General features: G+C 48.1%; 1 protein-coding gene across 4 annotated transcripts; it reads left to right on the forward strand.

Annotated features, from left to right (window-relative positions):
- The first annotated feature begins 817 nt into the window (after positions 1-817).
- PCYT1A (phosphate cytidylyltransferase 1A, choline) lies at positions 818-21,661 on the forward strand. Of its 4 annotated transcripts, none has more exons than XM_075098991.1 (9): positions 818-929; positions 7,335-7,475; positions 12,509-12,608; positions 13,217-13,333; positions 15,325-15,476; positions 16,288-16,366; positions 17,135-17,277; positions 18,319-18,507; positions 19,085-21,661. In XM_075098991.1, the coding sequence occupies exons 2-9, from the start codon at positions 7,359-7,361 to the stop codon at positions 19,289-19,291; spliced, it is 1,104 nt and encodes a 367-aa protein (XP_074955092.1). In that variant the 5' UTR covers positions 818-929; positions 7,335-7,358; the 3' UTR covers positions 19,292-21,661. The 4 variants fall into 4 exon arrangements, with proteins under 4 accessions (XP_074955092.1, XP_074955093.1, XP_074955095.1 ...); XM_075098992.1 differs by having other exon boundaries at positions 828-953; XM_075098994.1 differs by having other exon boundaries at positions 886-929; positions 7,335-7,479.
- The last annotated feature ends 740 nt before the right edge of the window (positions 21,662-22,401 follow it).

The raw sequence follows: 22,401 nt of genomic DNA on the forward strand, positions 1-22,401 counted from the left end.
GTAGAAAAGGCTGCTGTAGATCATAAAAGGAGTGCTAAAGTCTCTCTTCTCCCCCAAAAGTTAGAGGACTGTGTTGGTTCCCAAGAGATTGGGTGCTACCAGCTACAATCCGGGAGGCAGCATGCCTGTGTCTATTATGTTTGTTTGAAAGTACCCTCATCTCATTTTCCTCTGATGAGAAACAGAGGGTGACTTCCCCGATTGCTTTGTCACTACCTGTGGCTGTCAGCCATTCCGGGAGCTGCAGAGGATGCAATGGTGCCGTCTGGGTTGTGTGTGAACCTGGAGTGCAAGTTTTGGGGAATGGTGAAACCCTCTGCATAAAGACACTTGCTAGGAGATAGTGTATACCCTCAGACTTGTTTTGACACTTTTATTAAGTCATGGTGATTAAATCATGATTTTTCACCTTGCATTTACTCTCTTTTTTGGAGGCTTTTAACAGCAGCTTCACAAAGGCATCGTACAGAGCAGGTTCGAGCCTGTGATCGTTCAGCTGCCCTTAGCCGGGGCCTGGAGCCGGTAACGGGTGCTGCGTTTTTCCCTCCAGGAAGATCAAGCAGCTGCTGAACCAACACAGGCCGCTCTTGCCCGTCCCCGCAGGGCAGGGCTGTGGGCCGGGGCAGCAAACCTCCGCTGGGCCATTGCGCTTCCCCCCGCCCCCCCAGGCCGCGGTCCGAGAGCCGAGCCGCGGGGCACCCTCCCCCGTACGAGACCAGCCCCGGGGCGGGCAGGGAAGGGGGACGGGGGGACGCTTTGCGAGACGGAACGGAGGTTGCCGGCGCGGTTTCCCGGGGCGCGGCCGGCCCCTTCCTGCCGCTCCGGGCCGACACGCAGGGGCTCCGCCCGCCGCCCCGTTGGCGTTGGCGGGAGCGGGGCGGGGCCGGCGCCGGGAGCGGGGCCGGGCCGGGCTGTGCCGGGCTGCGGAGGTGCGTGTGGTCGGCGGCGCTCTGGTAGGGGGGGTGTCTGTCGCTGAGGGGGCGCGAGGGGACACGGGGCGCTTGGCTTTGGGCAAGGGGGCAGTGTCTGCTGGGGGTGGCGTGGGGCGCTGCTGCCCCTTTGGGGGGGCCTGGGGAGAGGCCGGGGCTCGGGCACAATGCGGGGTGGGGGGGGCGGCAGGGGTTTGGGAAAGTTTTAGAGTGCACCTCCAGGGCTTGGAGCATGGGGACTTTGGGGGACATCCCCCGACCCAGGGGACGCAGCCAGGGCCTGGGGAGAGCAGGGCAGAACAACGAGGAGCTGGCCCTGACTGCGGAGAAGGAAGGTGTGACCTAGCTGCTGTGCAGGCACACATCCTCTCTAACGCGCTTTTTGTGTCCACCAGAGTCCTGGCCGCTCCGTCTAATGGTTTTGTAATTAAAGTCTGCAGGAATTCTGTGAGCTGCGGTGCTCCTCGGTAGCCCTCGCTTGCTGCGGAGGGAGGTGCAGGACGCTGCAGGGTGGCCTTCCTTCCTCTGTACCCACCCTGTGCCCTTGCGGCACCAGGTCCCGCAGCACCAGGTCCGCCAGCCTGCGGCTGGCAAAGACCAGCGTGGTCAGAAGCAGGTACTGGTGGGTTTCCATCCACAGGACTCCTGGGCCTAAGGACAGCCACTGTATTTGCTTTCGAAATTCAGATGACAAATACCTGTGCTTTATTTCCTGAAGAAATTTGCTGTATATACAGAATTACTAAAATTCATTACTTGAAAGTTTATTCATCCAAGATCAGCAATGTAATTGTCTTGAAATTACTGTAGAATGAGCCACAAACAGTAATTTTTGGAGTAAGGATTTGGCATTGATGTGTAAATCTGCTAAAGGAGATTGCCTCCTGAAGTCTCAAAAGGATCGGTTGTTAAGCCCTAAAAACAAAACACTATGCAACTGAGCACAAAAGTAAGGACAGAATGACCACCTGTCCTTGTACTTGGTTGTCCCTGGGCAGGCTCCAAATCTTCTCTGATCTTCTGCATAAACCCTGTTATTGCTCCTTCCACAACCGCAACAGAGACTTTGTTGCATGCCAGCACACTCAGTGCCTCAGGGTTATGGTGTACCCAGAAGGGTTGTGAATTTGTGGAGTTCTTGCCAGTAGTTTCTCTTTATGTGTGTATTTCATAGCAGTGCTGCTTAGGTGATCACACTGCACTGTTTTCAGTTATGGTGGTGTTAGACAGAATTATCTTGAGCCATCTGGGACTTTGCTGGTGAAAAGCAGCATCTTTTCTTCGATTGCAGGACACGGGTACCAGATCTTCTGCATGCTTGGGCTCTGCTCGAGCAAATGTTATCAGCCTGTCTGTAGCAGTAGGGTATGCAAGGCTTGGGGTTTTTTCAGTCACTATAGCAGAGGTCTGGATGCTGTGTGGCACTGGCTGAACTGGAATCACTTTTATACATCCATGTGACTATTAATATGCTGCAGGATAGCTGCTTTTGCTCAACCAGAGTAGCTGAAGTGGACTGTGTTTTAAGTGTAGGCAGGACTATGCCTGCCAGATCTAGCAGTAACCTTCATAAGGGACTTAAGGGCTCAGACTATCCAGATGGAGCAGATACTGACTGTGGAGAGAGCAGTCCTGCTGGGGAGAATCGCAGCCTTCTGTGGAGGTGAGCAGGCTGGGTCACAGCCATTAGCACTCAGTTTTTAAGCAGATGCTCTCAGTCTGGAGATTGGGGTGAATCTGGGCCTCGCAAGCCTGGGCTGGGAATGAAGTTGCCTTGGAGACTGGGCAAGATTTTTAAGCATGGATAGAAGAGACATCCTGACCTCCCAGTAATGATGTACAGGTTAACCCCCATCTTGTAAACACTTTCATCGCTTTCTCACTGTGATGACTTTTCTGTCTTTAACCTCTTCTGAGTCTGTCTACAACAGATCTCTACATGGATACACACCAGTAAGGTTAATCATAGATTGGGGGTTGGAGGTGTGGGAAAACGGGGAAAAGGATTCTCTTCTCCCCATGACAGAGGAATGGAGTGTGGTTTGGATACTTTGCAGCCTGGCAGGGGAATTATCTGAAGTGACAGGACTTCTTCCTTTTCCCCAAGGCTCTCACGTGCTGTCCATGTGTAAAGGCACTTCTCTGCAGACAGCTGGCAGAGTGCAAAGTTTAGTAGTACTTGCATGCAGATGAGTCAGCAGAAGAGGAATGGCTTGCTCCTGTTAAGTGGAATGATCTTGTAGGCAAAGCAGCACATGACATCTGACTGTGCCAACACCTTCTAAGTTCAGAGGGATGATAGGGGATCCTGGGAGCAGGCAGTGGCACCCGGGAAGCCTGGGAGCTATGGGTGTTGGAGGGGCCTCACTGCTCCAGTGCACCAGTCTTGTGCTGACTTGAATCCCTGGTGGGAAATGCAGCAGCTTTGGGCTGGAGCATTTACTGAGTTGTTGCAGTAAGCTCTCGTCTTGCACAGGCTTCGAGTTTAAGTAGCAGGATTTATTTTGCCTTGAAGTGTAAATCTGCAAGTGAAAAGTGATGGAAGTGGCAGAAGAAATCCTGCTGGTGCATGCAGATTTACAGATAATATTCTTCAAGAAATTCCCTGGGACATCTAAAACACAAAGAATGTAGATGGGCCAGGTCCTCATGCCTTCAGCCTGCTTAGGGTGCAGAAATATGTCATCTGCTTCTCTGGTGTGGTATGAGGCAGGCAGTTCTCTGACACCACCAAGGCTAAAAAAAAAATAGTACTGTCCATGGAGATGCAGACAGTGAGATACGGCTTTGGCTAAGCAAGAAGATATGCTGCACCTATTCTGACCTTCTCCATCTGTCAGAGGTGTTAATGTTGCATTGTGGTTAAATTCCAGCTTGGATGATGGTGTAGTTAACTCACGCTAAGGGAGAAGTTTTAAATTCCTTCCCTGATGCTATTTTTTTTTCCTTCGTGGTAATCAATGCTCATCCTTCTTGCCTCCCAGAACTGGCTGCATTTCAGTGGGAAATGACCTGAGGTTTGCAGTATTACTCTCAGGAAAGTGCTGGATGATTTCTGAAGGCTGTTACTGCCACAGTTTGAAGAAAATTGCTGTTTCTCCCTTCGACTGTTTCCACTCCTTCATTCAATATCTGCATTTGGGGACTGAGAGGAGTGATTCCCTGATAGGGAGAGCAACTCTTCTGTCTGGTAGTTAGCTGCTCCTTGCAGAGCCCGTACAACTCTCTCGAGGTGAACTAGCTGGCAGGTGATGCAGGGTTCTTCTTTGATATAGGGGTTGTGCACCAAAGAAGTAAGTTTCAGAAGCAAAGCAAGCCCCAAGTGTTTAGTAAGTGCCGCTGAGACTGTGATCTTGCCCGTGGCTTTCGCAAATGAGACGCTTCTTAACTTGGCTCCTAGCAAGCACTTTTCTCGTGTTCCGCACAGACTCAGTAATGCAGGAGGGTGACGCTTTAAACAAAATAGAATGATGTTAATATTTTACAGCAGGGCTCTTTCTTCGGGTTATGTCTGCTTTTTACCTTGGAGTTTTTCAGAATGAGCTTTGAGAGTTATCTTCTCTTTCCCCTTCCCCATCTGCTGCAAATGTAATTAATTTTAGAACAGTCAGTGTTTTAAGCACTTGGAGAAGCAAAGCTGTGTGCTCATGTGTTAAGCTGAGCTACAGATGCTGGATCCTATTGTCAGTAAGTAATTGTTTGGGATGCTGTTTTAGTCATTTGGGTCAAAATGAAACATTGTAAGGTTGGTAGCTTTATTGCAGTAAGGTATGGTTTGTTTTCAAAAACAGCATGTTCCCAGTTTTTAATGAAGACGAGTTTGGTGCTGGGAGGACTTCTCAGAAACACACTAGCCACAGGACAGAGGTTTTAAAGCTCTGAAGGGTGGTAAAATTATTGTTTAATTTCTCCATTAATTTAAGTAATTAGCAGAGCTGCGTCACTCACAAGGTGCCCAGCCCAGCTCTCCAGATTTTGCAGAGGCTTCTTCAGCAACATCCAGCCTGTAACATCAGAGCAGATAGAGCGTATTTGTGCTGTCTTCAAAGCAGGTTTCTCCTTTGGTACATCATGTAGAGCTACTGCTGCTGCTGCTGGGTGGCTGGTGGTGCCTGATCCCTGCTGCTTCTTTAATGCAAAGCAAATCCATTCATTTGAACTATTGTTTGCCATCATTTGACTAAGTATACCCTGAGAAGTGGAAGAGTGATTTAGGGTGCGGGAAAGTGGATGGTATGGGTGTGGGAGGGGTTGGAAGAAGCTGATGGATATTTCTCCTGGGCTCGGACAGTGCTGCTGTACATCAGCATAAAGCGCAGTGTTGCCTTGTGCTGTAACCTGCAGTTCTTTGGCTCAGCAGCAAGATGCTGGTGATAACTCAGTAGAGAGTGTATTTGTGTCCAAGAAGTCTGGTTGCTCTGAATGGCCAAGCTAACATGGGAGGAGCTTTTACTGGTTTGTGGGTGGAGGCTGCTATGTCCATCAGCACCAAAGCCTCTGCTAGTGCTTATTAGTATTTTGCTGGGCAGTGGTTCAGAATATTAACAGACCTTTTAATTGTCTCCAAAGGGAAGGAAAGTGAGTGGTCAGAGACCAGCAGGTGACTTGAAACAGTGAAATTATTTTGACCAAGTAACAAGAAAATCTGCTCCGGTTTTCCCCCACTGTTTCCATGAATGCAGAGTTTACTTGAGCCAGAGAGAGGTCTGCTGCTTTTTGTGAACTGGATGGTTTCTGACAGGAGCATGGTGGTGAAGTAAATAACTGATACAGAATGTGCTTGCAAGACGGCACCTTGCAAAACCTAAGAACTACTGGTGTCATAGTTTTCACGGAGGCACTCTGGAAGCTGCTGCATTTATAGCACAGATCTTGCCTGAAAGTTAAATGCTTGCTTAAGTGTTTGAAGACTTGGAGATCAGGGTTGCAAACTCTTTTTGACTGAGATTGCTTTTGCACACTCCCTTATGTCTGTCTGTTGTTAGGAAATAGTAAATTAATTACCGGAATGGGGAAAACTTGGCGAACCTGACTCCCAGGCGTTATGGAGCGAGTGCTGGATGGTTCATGCAGTTCTGAAATGTTCTTGCGGCTGCTCTTTGCTGTCACTTTTGTCTTCCTCCCAGCATTTTTTTGGCTCCTCACTCACCTAAGATTTTCTTTACCTGTTCTTAGTGCATTGTGTCAGGTCTAGCAGAGCAGGCTGGGATACTTACACGTAAGTAGCCCAAAACCAGTTCAGCTGAGTTTGGTCCTAATGCTGTTCATAAGGTATCATCTTGTTGATGCTAGGTGGGGAGAGTGGTATGTTCGTGCATTATTAAACTGTGTTTGACTCCTTACTTTGGAACATTCCTCAACTTGGAGTCATTTGTGCTTGAGTGATCAAGCACACTGAATCTGCTTCTTAACAGCTCTCTTCCACAAAGCCTACACTTGGTTGCTGAACAGCAGAGTTTTGCCCAGCAGCCCTTACTGAGGACAGTCCCAGCTCATGCTGAGTAGGAATGCTCAGCAGAGACTCTCTGCCAAGGAGAGGGGTAGTGTTCAGGGGAACATCTGCCGTATCTCATACCTCGCGCTCGCCCCACCTAATGTGTTCCAGCACACCCACTGCATGTGGGTGAGGAGACATTTTAAATTCCAAATGGCTTTTGTTATTAGGGTGTTGAGGCACACACCTAAGTGTCATTCCTGGGTGGAGGGGTCATGCTGCTCTTGGGAACGGCAGGTCAGAAGTGCCATTTGCTGTGCCAAAGAGCTACACACTTCAACTGAGCAAGAGAGATAAAGCAGCTGAAAAGGGAATGTTTGCTGCCATGCCTTTTTATAAATCCCTAGCTTTGCTTCAGCTGTGTGAAGTGCTGGGCTTCCTAATGCTCCGGGGCCCTTTCGGGGAAGGTACAATGACTCCAGCTCAAAAGCAAGGATAGCTTACTTCCAGGATTATTTCTGTCCCAAGCTGGTTGTTGGGGGGGGGTACAGAAAGGTAGAAGAGTGTTTGCAGTCATCAGAATGAGAGTTGGGGGAGGGCTGAATGTGGACTGGGCATGCCTTAATCCTTAGGTTGCTTTTCAGATGCTAAAATAGCATAATAAGCCTTGTAGCAATGATTTATAACTTGAATTGCAACTGTTGTGTGAGTTTCTCTCCAGCCAGCTGACTGCTGCATGCCTCTCTCTGCCGAGTAGCTCCAAGTTGCATTAAATGATTCAGTGTTCCCACCAGGCACTGTTTGTCAAGCCTTGGCAGCTGATGCCAAATACAACTGGCTAAGCCCCTTTTTAGGTGGCTGTGTCTTTGCACTGACCTTCTGTATGCTCTGCCTCCCATTGACTGATTCTGCTTTGGAAGAGCTAAGAAATACTTTTTTTTTTTTAACTCCCCTCCTTCATTTTGTTCCAGTTCTTACTGGACGTGCTTGGCAAGATGGAGCCGCCGACCTCCTCCAGGCTGAATTCCCGAAAGAGAAGAAAAGATGGATCTGGCCCCAATGGGGCAACGGAGCTGGATGGAATCCCTCCAAAAATGTCCCGACGTTCATTCGTAAGTAAGCAGAGATAGGAGCTTTAGGTGCCTGCAAGATTAGGATGTTGAGTCATAACAGCAGAAGGATAAATGTGATGGTTTTTCCATGGACACACAAAACAAAAGGAACAGGGGGAGAAGCAAATGACAGTAGCTATCCTTCTTGCAAAGGCAGTTTTAAATCATCCTGTCTTCATTCTAATACCATACTTACAACGTGGTCTTAAATTAGGTCTGAGGCAAGCGTCACTAAGCTGCTTTTGTAGTGTGTCAGGCTTGTTTGTAGTCACTTAAGCTGAACCCAAACAGGCATGCATATAGATATCCATGGAGAAATAAGTATTCTTTTCTCATAGGTGGGTTTTCTTAAGTGACCCAGTGAGAGGGAGAAATATTCCAGACAAGCACATAACTCATGCACCTCTACAGAAAGCAGTCCTGTTCAAGTCAGGGGAAATGCAGGAGGGTTTGAAGTCTGTAAGCACCAGCAGAAGCAATCTGTTGAATCTGTGCTCTGAAACACTGAAAAGGTGACTGATTCTCTTGGTATGACAGGAGAGTGCATTTATGTTGCTGATACATCAGGAGTGTTCACAAAAAACCCCAAAACCCAAGCCAAAAGGATTTCTTCTTCTAGATCAACTTTGGGGTGGCTTTAACAAGCTAAAGCCATTGGGGTCTCTTCTGAAGGGCATCTGTGCCAGTTAATGCCAGCGTTGACTTTAACTTGTCCTTGCCATGATATTGTGATGATGTACTTTTTACAACTCTTCTCCACCCTCTTCCTGGAGCTGTCCTGTGTATCACATGCGCTCTAGTTGCTCTTTCCTTATCTTTGTCAAAAGTGAGCTATCATCCCCGGTACGTCATATTGGGGTCATAGTCCTTGGCAAAATACGGTGATGTGTTGCAGCTTTCCTCTTTGATAACATTTTGCTCGTCACAATTACTTCAGTCCTGTTCCAGGGCATTTGACAGATAGAAACAATGTAAGAGCAGCACCAGCAGTGACAACTGGGGAGACAAGCATTGGGGATGGAGGCCTGTGGCATTGTGTGACTTATTCCACAGACCCCTTAAATTCTACACTGTTGTTGAAACCCACCCTGTCCCTCTTAAAGACCCTACATATTTCAGTAAGGAAAGAGGAGTGCACAGGTTATTGTCTGGAATCTCATCCTCATGGGGGCTTCAACTTACCGATCTCTGCTGGAAATACAACACAGCAGAGAGGAAATGGCCTGGGAGCTTCCTGGAGTGTGTGGAAGATAACTTCCGGACACCGCTGGTAAGCGAGCCAACCAGGGGAGGTGCCTCACTTGGCCTGCTGTTTCCAAACAGAGAAGGACTGGCGGGAGGCGTGGCGGTTGGAGGCCGTCTTGTGCTTAGCGACCGTGATATGATAAGAGTTCTCAATTCTTGGCGAAGTGAGGAGAGGGGCCAGCAAAACCACTACCATGGACTTCCAGAGGGCAGGCTTTGGTCTGTTCAGGGCACTGTTTGAGAGAGTCCCTTGGGAGGTAGTCCTGAAGGGCAAAGGCGTTCAGGAAGGCTGGGCATTCTTCAAGAAGGAAGTCTTGAAGGTGCAAGATCAGGCTGTCCCTATGTGCCGTAAGATGAACCGGTGGGGAAGATGACCGGCGTGGCCGAACAGGGAGCTTTTGCTGGGACTCAGGAAAAAAAGGAGAGTTTACCACTTTTGGAAAAAGGGGCAGGCAACTCAAGAAGAGTACAGGGGTCTCGTTAGGTCATGCAGAGACAAAATTAGAAAGGCAAAAGCCCAGCTAGAACTCAATCTGGCCACTGTTGTAAGGGATAACAAAAAAATGTTTCTACAAATACATGAACAACAACAAGAGAGCCAAGGAGAATCTCCATCCTCTCTTGGATGTGCGGGGGAACATTGCCACCGAGGATGAGGAAAAGGCTGATGAGGAAATGCCTTCTTTGCCTCGGTCTTTAATAGTCAGACCAGTTACCCCCAGGGTATTCAGCCCCCTGAGCTGGAAGGCAGGGACGGGGAGCAGAGCAAAACCCCGTAATCCAGGAGGAAGCAGTTTACAACCTGCGGCACCACCTGGACACTCGCAAGTCTATGGGGCTGGATGGGATCTGCCTGAGAGTACTGAGGGAGCTTGGCGCCTGCTTGGCAGTAGAGCTTGCCAAGCTATTCTCCATCATTTATCAGCAGTCCTGGTTAAGAGGGGAGGACCCAGATGACTGGAGTCTTGCCACTGTGATGGCCATCTTGAAGAAGGGCCAGAAGGAGGATCCGGGCAACTACAGGCCTGACTTTGGAACCGGGGAATATTATGGAGCGGTTCACCCTGAGTGCACTCACCAGGCATGTGCAGGACAACCAGGGGATCAGGCCCCGCCAGCATGGCTTCATGAAAGGCAGGTCCTGCCTGACCAACCTGATCTCCTTCTATGAGCAGGTGACCCGCTTAGTGGATGAGGGAAAGGCTGTGGATGTTGTCTACTTGGACTTCAGTAAGGCCTTTGACGCTGTCTCGCACAGCATCCTTCTAGAGAAGCTCATGGCTTAGACAGGCGTACTCTTTGCTGGATACAAAACTGGTTGGATGGCCGAGCACAGAGAGTGGTGGTGAACGGAGCTAAATCCAGTTGGTGGCTGGTCACAAGCGGTGTTCCCCAGGGCTCAGTTTTGGGGCCAGTCTTGCTTAATATCTTTATCAATGATCTGGATGAGGGGATCGAGTGCACTCCCAGCAAGTTTGCAGGTGACACCAAGTTGGGCGGGAGTGTCAACCTGCTCGAGGGTAGGAAGGCTCTGTAGAGGGATCTGGACAGGCTGGATCGATGAGCCGAGGCCAGTTGTATGAGGTTTAACACGGCCAAGTGCCGGGTCCTGCACTTGGGTCACAACCACCCCATGCAACGCTACAGGCTTGGGGAAGAGTGGCTGGAGAGCTGCCAGGTGAAGAAGGACCTGGGGGTGCTGGTTGACAGCTGGCTGAACGTGAGCCAGCAGCGTGCCCAGGAGGGCAAGAAGGCCAACAGCATCCTGGCTTGTATCAGGCATAGTGTGGCCAACAGGAGCAGGGAGGTGATAGTGCCCCTGTACTCGGCCCTGGTGAGGCCACACCGCGAGTACTGTGTTCAGGTTTGGGCCCCTCACTACAAGAAGGACACTGAGGTGCTGGAGCGTGTCCAGAGAAGGGCAATGAAGCTGGTGAAGGGTCTGGAGAGCAGGTCTGATGAGGAGCGGCTGAGGGAGCTGGGGTTGTTTAGAGAAGAGGAGGCTGAGGGGAGACCTTATCGCTCTCTACAGCTACCTGAAAGTAGGATGTGTGTGTTGGTCTCTGTTCCCAAGTAACTAGCGTTAAGATGAGGGGAAATGGCCTCTAAGTTTTGTCAGGGGAGGTTTAGATTGGCTGTTAGGAGAAATTTCTTGACTGTAAGAGTGCTCAGGCATTGGAACAGGCTGCCCACCTGGCACTTCAGGGCATGGTTTAAGAGGCATGGGGGTATTGGGTTGATAGTTGAACTTGGTGATCCTAGAGGTCTTTTCCAACCTTAATATTTCTATGATATATTTTTTTTTTTAATGAAAGAGTTATTTATTGGAGCAAGAGTAATAGTATTGCCTAACTGTGACATTACTTTTTGGTAATGATTTTACAGCTCACATCTAAACAGCTGGCTTGCAGAGTGTTCCCTTAAAGCGGAAAGGCTCAGAATCAGATGGTAGTAGCAAGCCTGCTTATGCATAAGCCTGTTGTATTGTGCCCCTGGTTAAGTCCTGACTCTTGTAGGCACTGCAGAGGAAGGGCAAGACAGTGGCAGGAGCTTTTGAGGACACTTCTTTGTGATCCTCTGATAATTTTGATAGGTTTTTCAATGCGTTTATTCATAGCTTCATATCAGGTACATGCCAGCAAAACTGCAAAGAATTTGGTTTTATTCACAAGTCCCATGTATTATGGTAGTGATGAAAGGAGAGATGCGCAGGCCTTACCTAAGAGTAAGGATCCTGGTAGAGGAGGTGGTGTGTGAAAGGCAGGTACTAGAGTCTCAATAAGTTAACGGAGATTTTCAGCAGTTTGCTTGAATGTAGTCATCAGTGGTTGCTTTCCTTTGCACTTCACTTTGAGCACTCTAATAAGGAATGACATTAGCAATAATAGCAGCGGTCTTTCTGGTTGCTGTGTTGCTTGGGCACTGTGGCAGGATGCTGCAATGGGACAGGAAGCCAAAGAGGAAACTGCTGATTAGCTTTTTGCAGCTTGAAGGTATCATTGTAATGATTTGCAAACTTGTTTCCTAGTCTTCTGGCCAAGGAAAGAGACATCCATTGCTGTCCCCATACCTTCCAGCTAGAAGGAAATTGAGCTGTTTGTTCTGTTATGGGAAGGGCAGATGTTTTATTTCCATTCAGAGGAGACCAGAAACAATACTTGGACTCAGCTGCTGATTAAACATACTGCTGTGGTCAAGCTAGCAGATTAAAGGGGTTTTCCTGCAGCAGCTGGAGATAGTCTGCTACAGATCAAGGTCAGTCTCTTACTGCGCATGGCTCAGAAATGGCTGACAATACACACATTCCCAGGGATTTTGTGCTGCTGTTGGTATTGCTTTTCTGCTTGTTCCTGTACTCAGAACAAGGAGCTGGTACAATTGGTACATGACAGCACAAGCACTCAGGCACAGGAAAGTGATGGTCTTGCCTGGGTGGACATAGCTGGAGCTGCAACAGTGAGGTTTGATGAAGCTTGGCTTGTGCTGCTGTGAACTGCTGTTTGCCAGAAGTCTGTTTTTGCCAGCTGCAGATCTGAACCTCCAGTTTTCTTGGGTCCAGTGTGACTACCACCTTCTTATCTCTACTTCTCTCTCTCTCCCCCCCTCAGGCTAATCAACCTGCAGGGCTGTCTTGAGGTTTAACGCTAATTAGTCTTTCGGTACATATGTTTGAATTGTGCGGAGACACAGTGAGTCACTCGGTGACTAGGACTCTGCAGTGGCAGTGCTGCCACTACATAGTGCACTCATCTTTGCATTCTCACAGCCAACCTTCTCTGGTGGTTTAGGGACTGAGGGAACCGGCTCCGTTTTCAGATGAAGTGGAAATCGATTACAGCAAGCCATACGTCAGAGTAACATATGAAGAAGCGATGAGAGGGACCCCTTGTAAGTAGAAAAACAGACTGGAAGGGTGGTATAAATGTCAGGTTGGGGAGGGATGGGTGGGATTTTGATACCCCTGAGACCGAAGCAACCTTGTATGTCAGACTGGGTTTGCAGCCAATGACTTATTTAATGATTTGGTGGTTAGATAACTGTTCCCATGTGAAATTGGGCCTGCCATTACAACTGAAATTGGAGCCTTTGTATGTGAGGAGCTATACCTCCGCCATTAAGACTGTTTGAAGCAAATAGATGTCTGTGTCTTCCTTTTCAAAGTTAATGCTGCATTGGGATTTCGTATGAGGGAGATGTCCAGGGTTTGCTTTCCCCTTGGTCTCCCTTCACCTCGTTTCAGTGGATATGTGGTAGGTTTGAGTCTGTCTTTGAACATGGTTGTATTTCAACTCTGTCTTCCACTACATTTGTTTCCATGTGAGAAGGCAGAAAGCCAGCCACTTCTCTTCAGAAATCTTTCCTGGCTATGGATCTGCATTCTGCCAATTTCCTGCAACACCCCACAAGTTTCAGGAGGTCCCCAAAAGCAGGAATGAGCAGCAGCTGCTTCTCCAGGAAGGCATTTTCACAAATGTCTCTCTGTCTCTTTGGCACAGTGGATCGCCCTGTCAGAGTTTATGCCGATGGAATATTTGATTTGTTTCACTCTGGACATGCCCGGGCCTTGATGCAAGCGAAGAACCTCTTCCCAAACACATACCTCATTGTCGGAGGTAAGGAGTGACCTTGTTGACTTTGGCTGTCATAGGAGTACAGTTTACCTCCATCCATGGTTGTGCATACAGACAGCATAGCAGGGTTTTTGTCTTTATGGCCTTAGTGGCTCTCACTGCACCCCATTAACCCAAATGTTCTTGGAGTCTTAGTGCAATATACTGAGAGTTAATATGTTTGTAGAAAGATATCCTGTGCCAAATGAGCACTTAAGGAAAAGATTTCTGATCAGGCTGTTCTAATTTGACCCTTCTATTTTTTGACAGATAGTGGTGAGTTGCACATCTGAGTATCAGAATGCATTATGGGCAGTTGAGCATCTGCCTCTTGAATGAGACAGATAAAGAATGAGGAACGGTCCCTCCATGGCTGGTTGAGCTTTGTGTCACCTGTATTGCCCTGCGAGTCACTCCCCTGCTCCAGCTCTTTGCTGGGGATTGCTTATAGCTAATCCCAAAGAGGTCCCACTAGGAGGGTGGAGATAATGGTGGTTTCATGGACATGGTGCCTGGCCACGTGGTAATCAGTGAGACCCTGTTTCTCTAAATAAAAGTCCCTCGTTTTGTCTGTTAGGTTCAAAAGTATTTAGATGATGCCAGGAATATCCTGCTGACTGCCTGAGGGGATCTGGCAGAGGTGTGTCAGCCAGGTCTCCTATAAGAATATAGTGGGAGAAAGAAACCCTTTCTTCTGGCTGCTGTAATATGCTGGCCTCTGTCTAGGCGGTGCCTCTATACCTGTACCTTCACTCACCTTAAAGATATGTCAGTGTGTGTGTGTTGTCTATCAGGAGGTGACCTCTGGTCAGGCTGCGTAATAATGTTGAAGTATCAGAGCTGAGAATACCTTTAATTAGTTTTATTAACTACCATTAGCTTCATGAAGCAAAATGAAACTCCAATCCTGCGATACAGCAATCGTAACATCTTTGTGTGGTTTGTTTCTTTTTTCACAGTTTCACTCGCTTCTGAGGGCATTTTTATAGCAGTACTTCTGCATTTTTTGTGTGCTACAGTAGCAGCTGGAAGGGGTAGGGGGGAAGGAGACCTGAAATAGCTGCTCCAACCTACAAAACACTCTGAGCTTAGAAATCTTGCAGGCATCCCCATGTACATAAATGTTATACATCAAACAGGAAAATAACTTCAGGTCAAACTACTAACATGTTAATGTTAGCAAGCTGTATAACCATGCTCTCTGCCTCTGGGAGACTGGTGAGCAAGTGGAGGGCAATGAGTTGCTCCCCTTGCACCAGGAACTGAGACAAGAGGCCACAGCGCAAACAAACATAAGGTCCAAGCTGGGAGCAGCCTCACTCGCTCTTTATCATGTTTGCTTAGGACATAAATACATCCGATACCAGTGAGACTGGTAATGCCTTGTTTACTATTGAGTCTGATAAACAAATACAACTCACTCCTTCTTGATGTTTTACATTGCAGATTATGAAGAGCTGTTCATTTACTTTTTCATAGAACATAATAATTAAGCTAACTTGATTTGCTGTGAACTCACTCCTTGTTTTAATACAACTTTCCAAGAACTAGACTGTGGTATGGCATTTTATGAAATAAGGAGCTTAGGGAATGTTTTGGGTTTTTTGCCATAGGCTTCAGTTTCCAGGCCCTGAGACATTCATAACTTAATAAGTAGGTTTCTGCCTGATAGAGCCCCAGGTGCCATTTCATACAGGAGAGTTGTGTTCTATATCTGCTCTGGAGACTTTGAGGACTTGGAGTGTAGGACTCCAGCTTGGGCAGAAATCCTCCAAACAGCCTGCCTAGAATTCCTGAGGAGTTTAGTGCCCTGCACCACTCCCTGTTCCTGGTGCTTTGTGTCTGGAAAAGCTGGGTTTGAAAGTGCCAGCACCAGCCTCCATCAGCAGCTGGCATTGCAGGGGTGGTTTAGCAGCGGTGTGTGCAAGGTCCTTTTGCTGTAAAGCACTGGGTAAGTACCTCAGGCTCACTCTTCTCTGTGCCTCTTTCTTCAGTCTGCAGTGATGAGCTAACCCATAACTTCAAGGGCTTCACGGTAATGAATGAAAATGAGCGGTATGATGCTGTGCAGCACTGTCGCTATGTGGATGAAGTGGTGAGAAATGCACCGTGGACGCTCACCCCTGAGTTCCTGGCAGAGCACAGGGTAATTTATGACATCTGATCCATTCTGAATTTTGATTAGCCTATCTTTGTGCTTGCTGTGTACAGCAAGAATTCATCCATGGGGGTAACTTCTGCTGAGCAACTGTTTCTGTTGAAACTCCTTAAATATAGAATGAACTCGGTTATGGCAATCAAGTGGGTTTCTTGGCAACCTAGAAGCATTTGCTGAGCTGGCAGGTAATGTTAAAATAAGGTAGAGATTGTGACATGGTGAAAAAGCCTGAGAGGGTTCTCACTGTTACAGAAGTTGATGCTGGTTACAGATTGGTGTGAAACGCAGTAGGGAGAGGATAACATGGGTTGGAAGGGATTTCTGGAGGGCATCTGGTCTAACTCCCTGCTTACAACAGGAGCAGCTTATATCTACCTCAGCTTCCCTGCAGCAGGAGACCAGGCAGCCTATCTTGAGAGTCTTTTATCAGTTGGTAAGATAAAGCGAAAGGAGCCTCTAACATCTGTTGAACTGCTTTAGGAGGTGAAGGAGTCTCCAGGGGAGTTTTCTTAGGTTACCATTGTTGCCATTAACTAGCCATTTCTCTGCAGAGCTTAAAACAGCCGTGTCCTTAGTCCCAGCCTTTCCTCTCTGGTGCGTGCTTAAAATTGATATGCAGTTGCCAGTGAGAACTTGGGACTGCTCTGTGTTGCTTTTTAACAGGGGAAAGTGTCTTGCTGTTTTCTGTCATGCCCCTGCAGGGAGGTTGTTGAGCAAAAAGTTACCATCCTTTGACAGAAAGCAGGAGACCTGCGTGTTCAATATAAAATGTGACTCGCATTGCTTTCTTAATTTTCAGATCGACTTTGTTGCACACGATGACATCCCCTATTCTTCTGCTGGCAGTGATGATGTTTATAAGCATATAAAAGAAGCAGGTGGGTTTGGATCAGATTCTCCCGGGCTTCCTGTCAAAGATGCACTGTAGCTTCTCCTGTGCCACTGTATGGCAGGGTTACGCCTAGGGAAGTGGCAGTGGCCCTCTGGGAGCAAGGTCTGCCCAGGAGGCTCTGAAAGCAGGAAAAACCTCAGCTTTGAGCCCTACTTCATAAGGCTAGAACTGTTCTATGTCCCAGGCCAAGCATTGCCCGGCATTAATTCCTGCTTCCAATCTAGTTATTGTGGTTGAATTAACAGCCGCCTTTTGAAAAAATAATACAGTTTGGCCTACGGATTCTCACAAATGAAGAATCTTATTAATTTAGCAACGTGGCTCCTCTAGCTGTTTGCTGTAAAACTCAGTGGGGGTGCAGCTTATTTAAATCTATCCAAACCCAGCTATCAGAGCTTGTTATATTTCCACCCACTAAATTGTAGGACCCCTTGTCCTGTCCTTGTCACCACACTATTCTATACGCAGTGGATTATAGTCAGTAGTCTTTAAACCAGCTAAAAGTGGAGAGCTTTTCATTAGAAGACATGGTGTTTTGACATGGTTTTGACATGCTTTGGTCTTTCTTAGGTCCTCCTCATAGTCCCAGAAAGGAGGACCCTGTTATCGTACATTAAAGTACAAAGACGTGGTGGCGTGAGGACAGTTAGGAAATGAACTCTCGACAGGAGAGGTTGTTTCAAAATAGAGGTGGCAGCAGCTTTTTGCCATGTGTCTTGCTACAGCTGTCCTGGGTCCTTTTCCCCAACTTTAGGCATGTTTGCGCCAACTCAGAGGACTGAGGGGATCTCAACATCAGATATCATCACCCGGATTGTGCGGGACTATGATGTTTATGCCAGACGGAACTTGCAGCGGGGCTACACAGCTAAAGAGCTCAATGTCAGCTTCATAAACGTGAGTTGAAGTGTGTCTCACCACAAGCTGCATTAAGCAGAATCTTAGAGAGTTTGGAGAGTCTTGTCTAGTGGTAGCACACTCCTGCCATAGGCCAGAAAAGGCCAGTCTGCAGAGCTAAGCAGCTGCACCAAACCAGTGTCCTTGGAGTAGAAATTAGATTACTTCTGACCCTGAAACTGCCTCTGGGACCCACCCAGAGGAACTTGGGATTTTGCTAATACTGCTCCATTGTCAGAAATGTCAACATTTTACCTGTTGAAAGACCTGGAGGCAGGGTGTGTGGTGACATGTGTTTTCTTGAATTGAATGAAGTGTGGGTTGTTCTTGGCAGCAGCTGCTGTGTCTCATCTCTCTCCACTTCCCACAGCCACCTTCTTAAGGTAGTCATTTGTTAGCATAAAATCTGATCCTGTTGTCACTGTACTATTCCCTTCCTGGAGCTGCAGGAGCAGCAGTGCTTGGGTAGGAGAGAAAGACATGCTCTGATCCTGTGCTGAGCAGCTGTAGCCCACAAGCAGAGTACATGGCACAAGGCTCTTCTGATGTTGGAAGTTAAGCAGTAAACATTTTTTTAATCACTGAGATACTATGCCTTTTTTTTTAAATATAATTGAATAAAAAACTGAAACAGGAGAGGTAATGGCTGCTTGGCCTCTCTTTGGCATGTAACTCTTTAAAAATGCCCAGCAAGAAGACTTGTGCTATTGTGACATGCAGAAAGACCTACAGCAGGTCACTCAAATCTAATCTGTATGTTGTATAAATATTTCCCTCTTCCATGCACTCCTATTAGATAGTGTTTATCTCTGGGTTTAGTCTCGCTCTGTGTACTGCCCCAGTGCCTGCCACAAAGCATCTCACAGCCCCACTGTGTCTGCCATTTAGTCTAGGGAAGAAGTGTCACTGAAGTGAAGGAGAAGTGTCACGAGGCTAATGGAGATGCTGAGTCTTAAACAGCAGTTCAGTGTAATAACACAGCAGAGGTGGTCGCCACTCAGATCTGGTGAGCTGTATTCTGATCCACCGCTTACTGTACAGGAGAAGAAATACCACCTCCAGGAGCGCGTGGATAAGGTGAAAAAGAGGGTGAAGGATGTAGAGGAGAAGTCAAAGGAATTTGTCCAGAAAGTGGAGGAGAAGAGTATCGATCTCATTCAGAAGTGGGAAGAGAAGTCCCGGGAGTTCATTGGCAATTTCCTGGAGATGTTTGGCCCAGAAGGCGCGTTGGTAAGGAGCCACTCTGGGGAAAGGGTATTCTGGAGAGCTTGGCAGTCATTGTAGGGCTTGTGGAGCCCACGCTATGCAGAGCAAAGGTTTACAGTTTGTTGCAGTGCTCAGTGTGCTGCCAGTCTCCGGACAAGTTGTCCCAGGCTTGGGCATCCTGTTTACAGGGAGCCCTTACCCTTGCCAACTGCATAACACCAGCTGTGGTTGTAGCATGTAAAGTCCCCGTGTCCCACAAGCCAGCCTGTAAATTCCAGCCTGTGTCCTGCAGGCCTCTGAGCAGCCAGAAGGTTGGCGGTCACTTTGTCACTGGCATGGGATGAGTCTTAAGCTACTTGTTTTTGCCAGGTTCTCCTGTGCTGCTGGGTAAATATTGCAGGCACTTCATGTTAGAAAATGGGTGATGATTACACTGCCTGCAGTTTCCAAAGCCTAGAGCAGCGCTTGGGTTTTTTCTGCTCTTACACTGCATGAAATATTGAAAGGGCACAACTACTATAAATGCTGCACAAGCTGTAAGTAGTGTCTGTTCCCATTGCTGTTTGAGCCATGCTAACTATCTTCCTGCTTCTATTGCTAGAAACACATGCTGAAAGAGGGCAAGGGCCGGATGCTGCAGGCCATCAGCCCAAAGCAGAGTCCCAGCAGTAGCCCCACACACGACCGCTCCCCGTCTCCCTCCTTCCGCTGGCCCTTTTCAACCAAGACTCCTCCTTCCTCACCGGCCAACCGCTCCAGGAATGAGTCTACAGTCACCTATGACATCAGTGAGGATGAAGAGGATTAAGCTACCAGCCAGGATTTGCTGCAAACCGCTAATCACGGAATCTTAAGGCTGAACCCACTGGAGAACTCTAAATGAGCAAGAGAGCCATAGGAACAGGGCTGACGGTGAGAGTAGGGCCTTGGAGGCACCCATTGCTCTTAGCAAGGGCTGCTGCCTGGAAGCACATTCAAACCTCCTCTCCCTTCTTGTCCCCAAATCCCATTTTTATTGTTTACGTTCTAGTGGTTTCCAGGGGGAAGATGGTTTTATATTTTAAGAAAATACTCTTTTAAAGCGCAAAGAATAGCACTCAAGCGTGGCTTTTGTTTTGGTTTCTTTTCCCTTGTTGAACCTCCAGGCAAGAGGGAGAGTGGGAAGACCCATCTGTCTCTTCTTTCCTTCAGCTCCCCGGTCTTACTCCCCTCACCCCCAGGCAGTATTCGTGCTGCTGCCAAACTAAAGACCCCTCGGTTCCTCAACCAGCGTGACCTTGAGGGCACGCAGAAAGCAGTGGTGTAAAGAGGCTTCTAGGAAATAGAGACATCTCTGCTGCGCTGGAGCCAATAGGAATCTATCCAGCAGCCCTGTAGTGCTCGCGTGCCTCTTAGCTGAGCTTCCCAGCATGTCACAGTAAGGATGTGCTGGGCAGGGGGCTACCAGCTTAGCACGCAGGAGTTACAGCCTGGAAGAACACGCAGCAACATGAGAGTCACGCATCCTGTAAGCCTGCAGCATTTGCAGTTCCAAATTGTACAGGGGCTACCAGGGAAAGGCCATTCCAGCTAATCTTAACAAGACTGCTAAATCTTGAGCTAAAATTCAGCCATCGGTTGCTGTTGGAGAAAAGAAAATGAATCTTTGCTTTGGGGCACTTGCTGTCTGTGCATTTCCTTGGGTTTGTGAGAGCCCAGGTAGGATGTGAATGCGCGTACTACTTCAAGAAGTCCCAGTCTCTGGTGTGTAATAAGTTTTACTGTCTGTCCAAACAGCCCCTCAACACTGTGCTCTGTGCGTTTGTCTGTGTTTCAGTTGCTGTGCTTTAAGGGCTGGAGCAGTCCTTTGCACTGGTGCCCTGAAATCGCTGCTATAAGGACAAAACGTGAATCCGTACAGCCAGTTTGCTGTCTGTGTTCGTGTGTGCAGCTGGACAGATGAAGGGCACGTTTTGCCCCAGTGAAGGGTCCTGGTCCTGTGTGATGGTTACCTGGCTTGCGCAATAAATGCACAAATCAGTGCCTGCTTATTCCATTCCTTGAGGCAGGCAGGAAAGAGCATCAGAGTGTGCTGCAGCTTTTTTAAGATTTTAAACATGTAATCTGCTTGTTTGAAACCATGGTCCAAGTTGTGCCTGCTGTCGTGTCTTTAATAAACACTGAGCTTTGTGGCCTGCGGCTCCCTGCGGGCAGTTGCCCTCCCAGTGCTGCATGCCTGTGCACAGAGCAGGCTGGTACAGTGTGTCCCAGCAGCCAGCGGTGGAGGGACTGGACTGCGTGTTGCGTAGCTGTGAAGCTCCCACTTGCTTTTCTATTCAGGTTTGCCTGTGAGATCTGTTGTCTCTGGGTGGAGCTGCTGGGCTGAGTTGCCTGTGCCCTGCAATGCTGGGAGCAGAGGACAGCTCCGAGCCGGATGAGCAATACTGCAGGAAGGTCTTCAGAGCAGGCTGTGGGGCTCAGGGAGCGACAGGTGCAAGGGGGCAAGTTGTCAAGTGCTGCCACAGGCTCTGCATGGTGTAATGCTTCCAGGGGACGCAGTGGCCTTGTGGTAGGAGCAGGCTGCATCTTCTTTCCGCCTTTTATCCTGCTAATCCTTTGTCACGTTGCCCAAAGGGCTTGTGCTTCTGTTGAGGCCAGAGGTGATATGGGAAAGGGTATTTTGGGGATTCCTCATCTGCCACTTGGACCTCTCTCAGCAGGGATGTGCACAGCTCTGGGAACGTGGCTGGCTGCTGTGGATTTCAAGCTGTAAGGAGCAAATAATGGTCACTTGGTGCAAGCCAGTTGTTAATTCCCTGGTTTATGAGTGGTAGAGTACTTACTTTATATCACCCATGTTCTTTCTTCCCTCATCTTTCCCACCATCCCTTCCCTCAGTATGGGTGTTGTGTTGCTTTCCCAAGCAGGATCACGAAGGCCAGGCTGCTTTAGAGCCTTACTACTGTTTTAAACACAAGTTATGCAAGAGTGTTCTGTAAATTTGGACAATGGTGTTTTGGATGGTGGTTTGTTCTGCAGAGACCTTAATGTATTTCTTGGTCTCTCTGCAAAACCTGGGGTGCTTGGTAAGAAGCCAGCCATGGCTTTACATGTAGCTTGGAATAATAGAGCTGTTTCTTGTAACCAATAATCCCTGCTTCCTCCTTGCACTTAAATTAAATCGGACACTCAAATCCCAGGCTAGTCTTTTTTTTTTTACTACTTTTTTTTGTTTGTTTCTTCCTGGACTGCTGGACTGACCTCAACTTGAGCACTGCCATGTCCTGTCAGACATAGGACAGAGCTTCATCTTTGGGCAAAACACGTGAGCCAAGTTCTCCAGGAACATCTTGTTACCCACAGATATACCCAGTTGCTGCTGCTTCAGGGCTGTCCTGCACACCCCTAACCCATCCCACGCTCTTCAAAAGAAGCATCTGGAAGAGACATGCTTGAATTAAGCATGAAGTAAGAGGTAAACTGGAAAAATAAAACTTTACTAGCATGCATTGAAGAATGTGTGAAGTTTGATGCTGCTAAATCCAGAGGCGGCGACTCCTACCTCAGACAGCCCTACCTCAGTGCCTATATAGAACTGGAGTGTGAGGCTGCTGGCACCAGCAGCCAGCCCCTGGGAGAGGATTTTCTGATGGCAAAGAACAGCAGCAGCAGGGCAAAGCTGAAAGGTGCCAAGGATGCTGCTAGAAGCAAGACATGAAGAGTGTGGCACTTTAGCAGCATATTGCTTAGAGCTGTGGGAGATAGTCTTTAATCTTTTAAGAAAATTATGGCACACGCCTGCACTGATGTGATTTTGTTCGTTTTATAGAGGGTTGGGACTTTTTGTGTGGTCTGTTTCTTGTAAGCAGTGGCAGGTGCTGGAGCAGCGAATACGCTTGGCAGTAGCGGTGACTTCGATTGGACTGACCCTGTGTCATT

Source organism: Phalacrocorax aristotelis, chromosome 7 (assembly GCF_949628215.1).
Source record: "Phalacrocorax aristotelis chromosome 7, bGulAri2.1, whole genome shotgun sequence".
Lineage (NCBI taxonomy): Eukaryota > Metazoa > Chordata > Aves > Suliformes > Phalacrocoracidae > Phalacrocorax > Phalacrocorax aristotelis.

Coding starts and splice junctions, on each gene's coding strand:
- PCYT1A (XM_075098991.1), top strand. CDS start 7,359: ATGGAGCCGCCGACCTCCTCCAGGCTGAATTCCCGAAAGAGAAGAAAA. Junction 13,334..15,324: donor CACATACCTCATTGTCGGAG/GTAAGGAGTGAC, acceptor CTCTTTCTTCAG/TCTGCAGTGATGAGCTAACC. Junction 16,367..17,134: donor TAAGCATATAAAAGAAGCAG/GTGGGTTTGGAT, acceptor CCCCAACTTTAG/GCATGTTTGCGCCAACTCAG.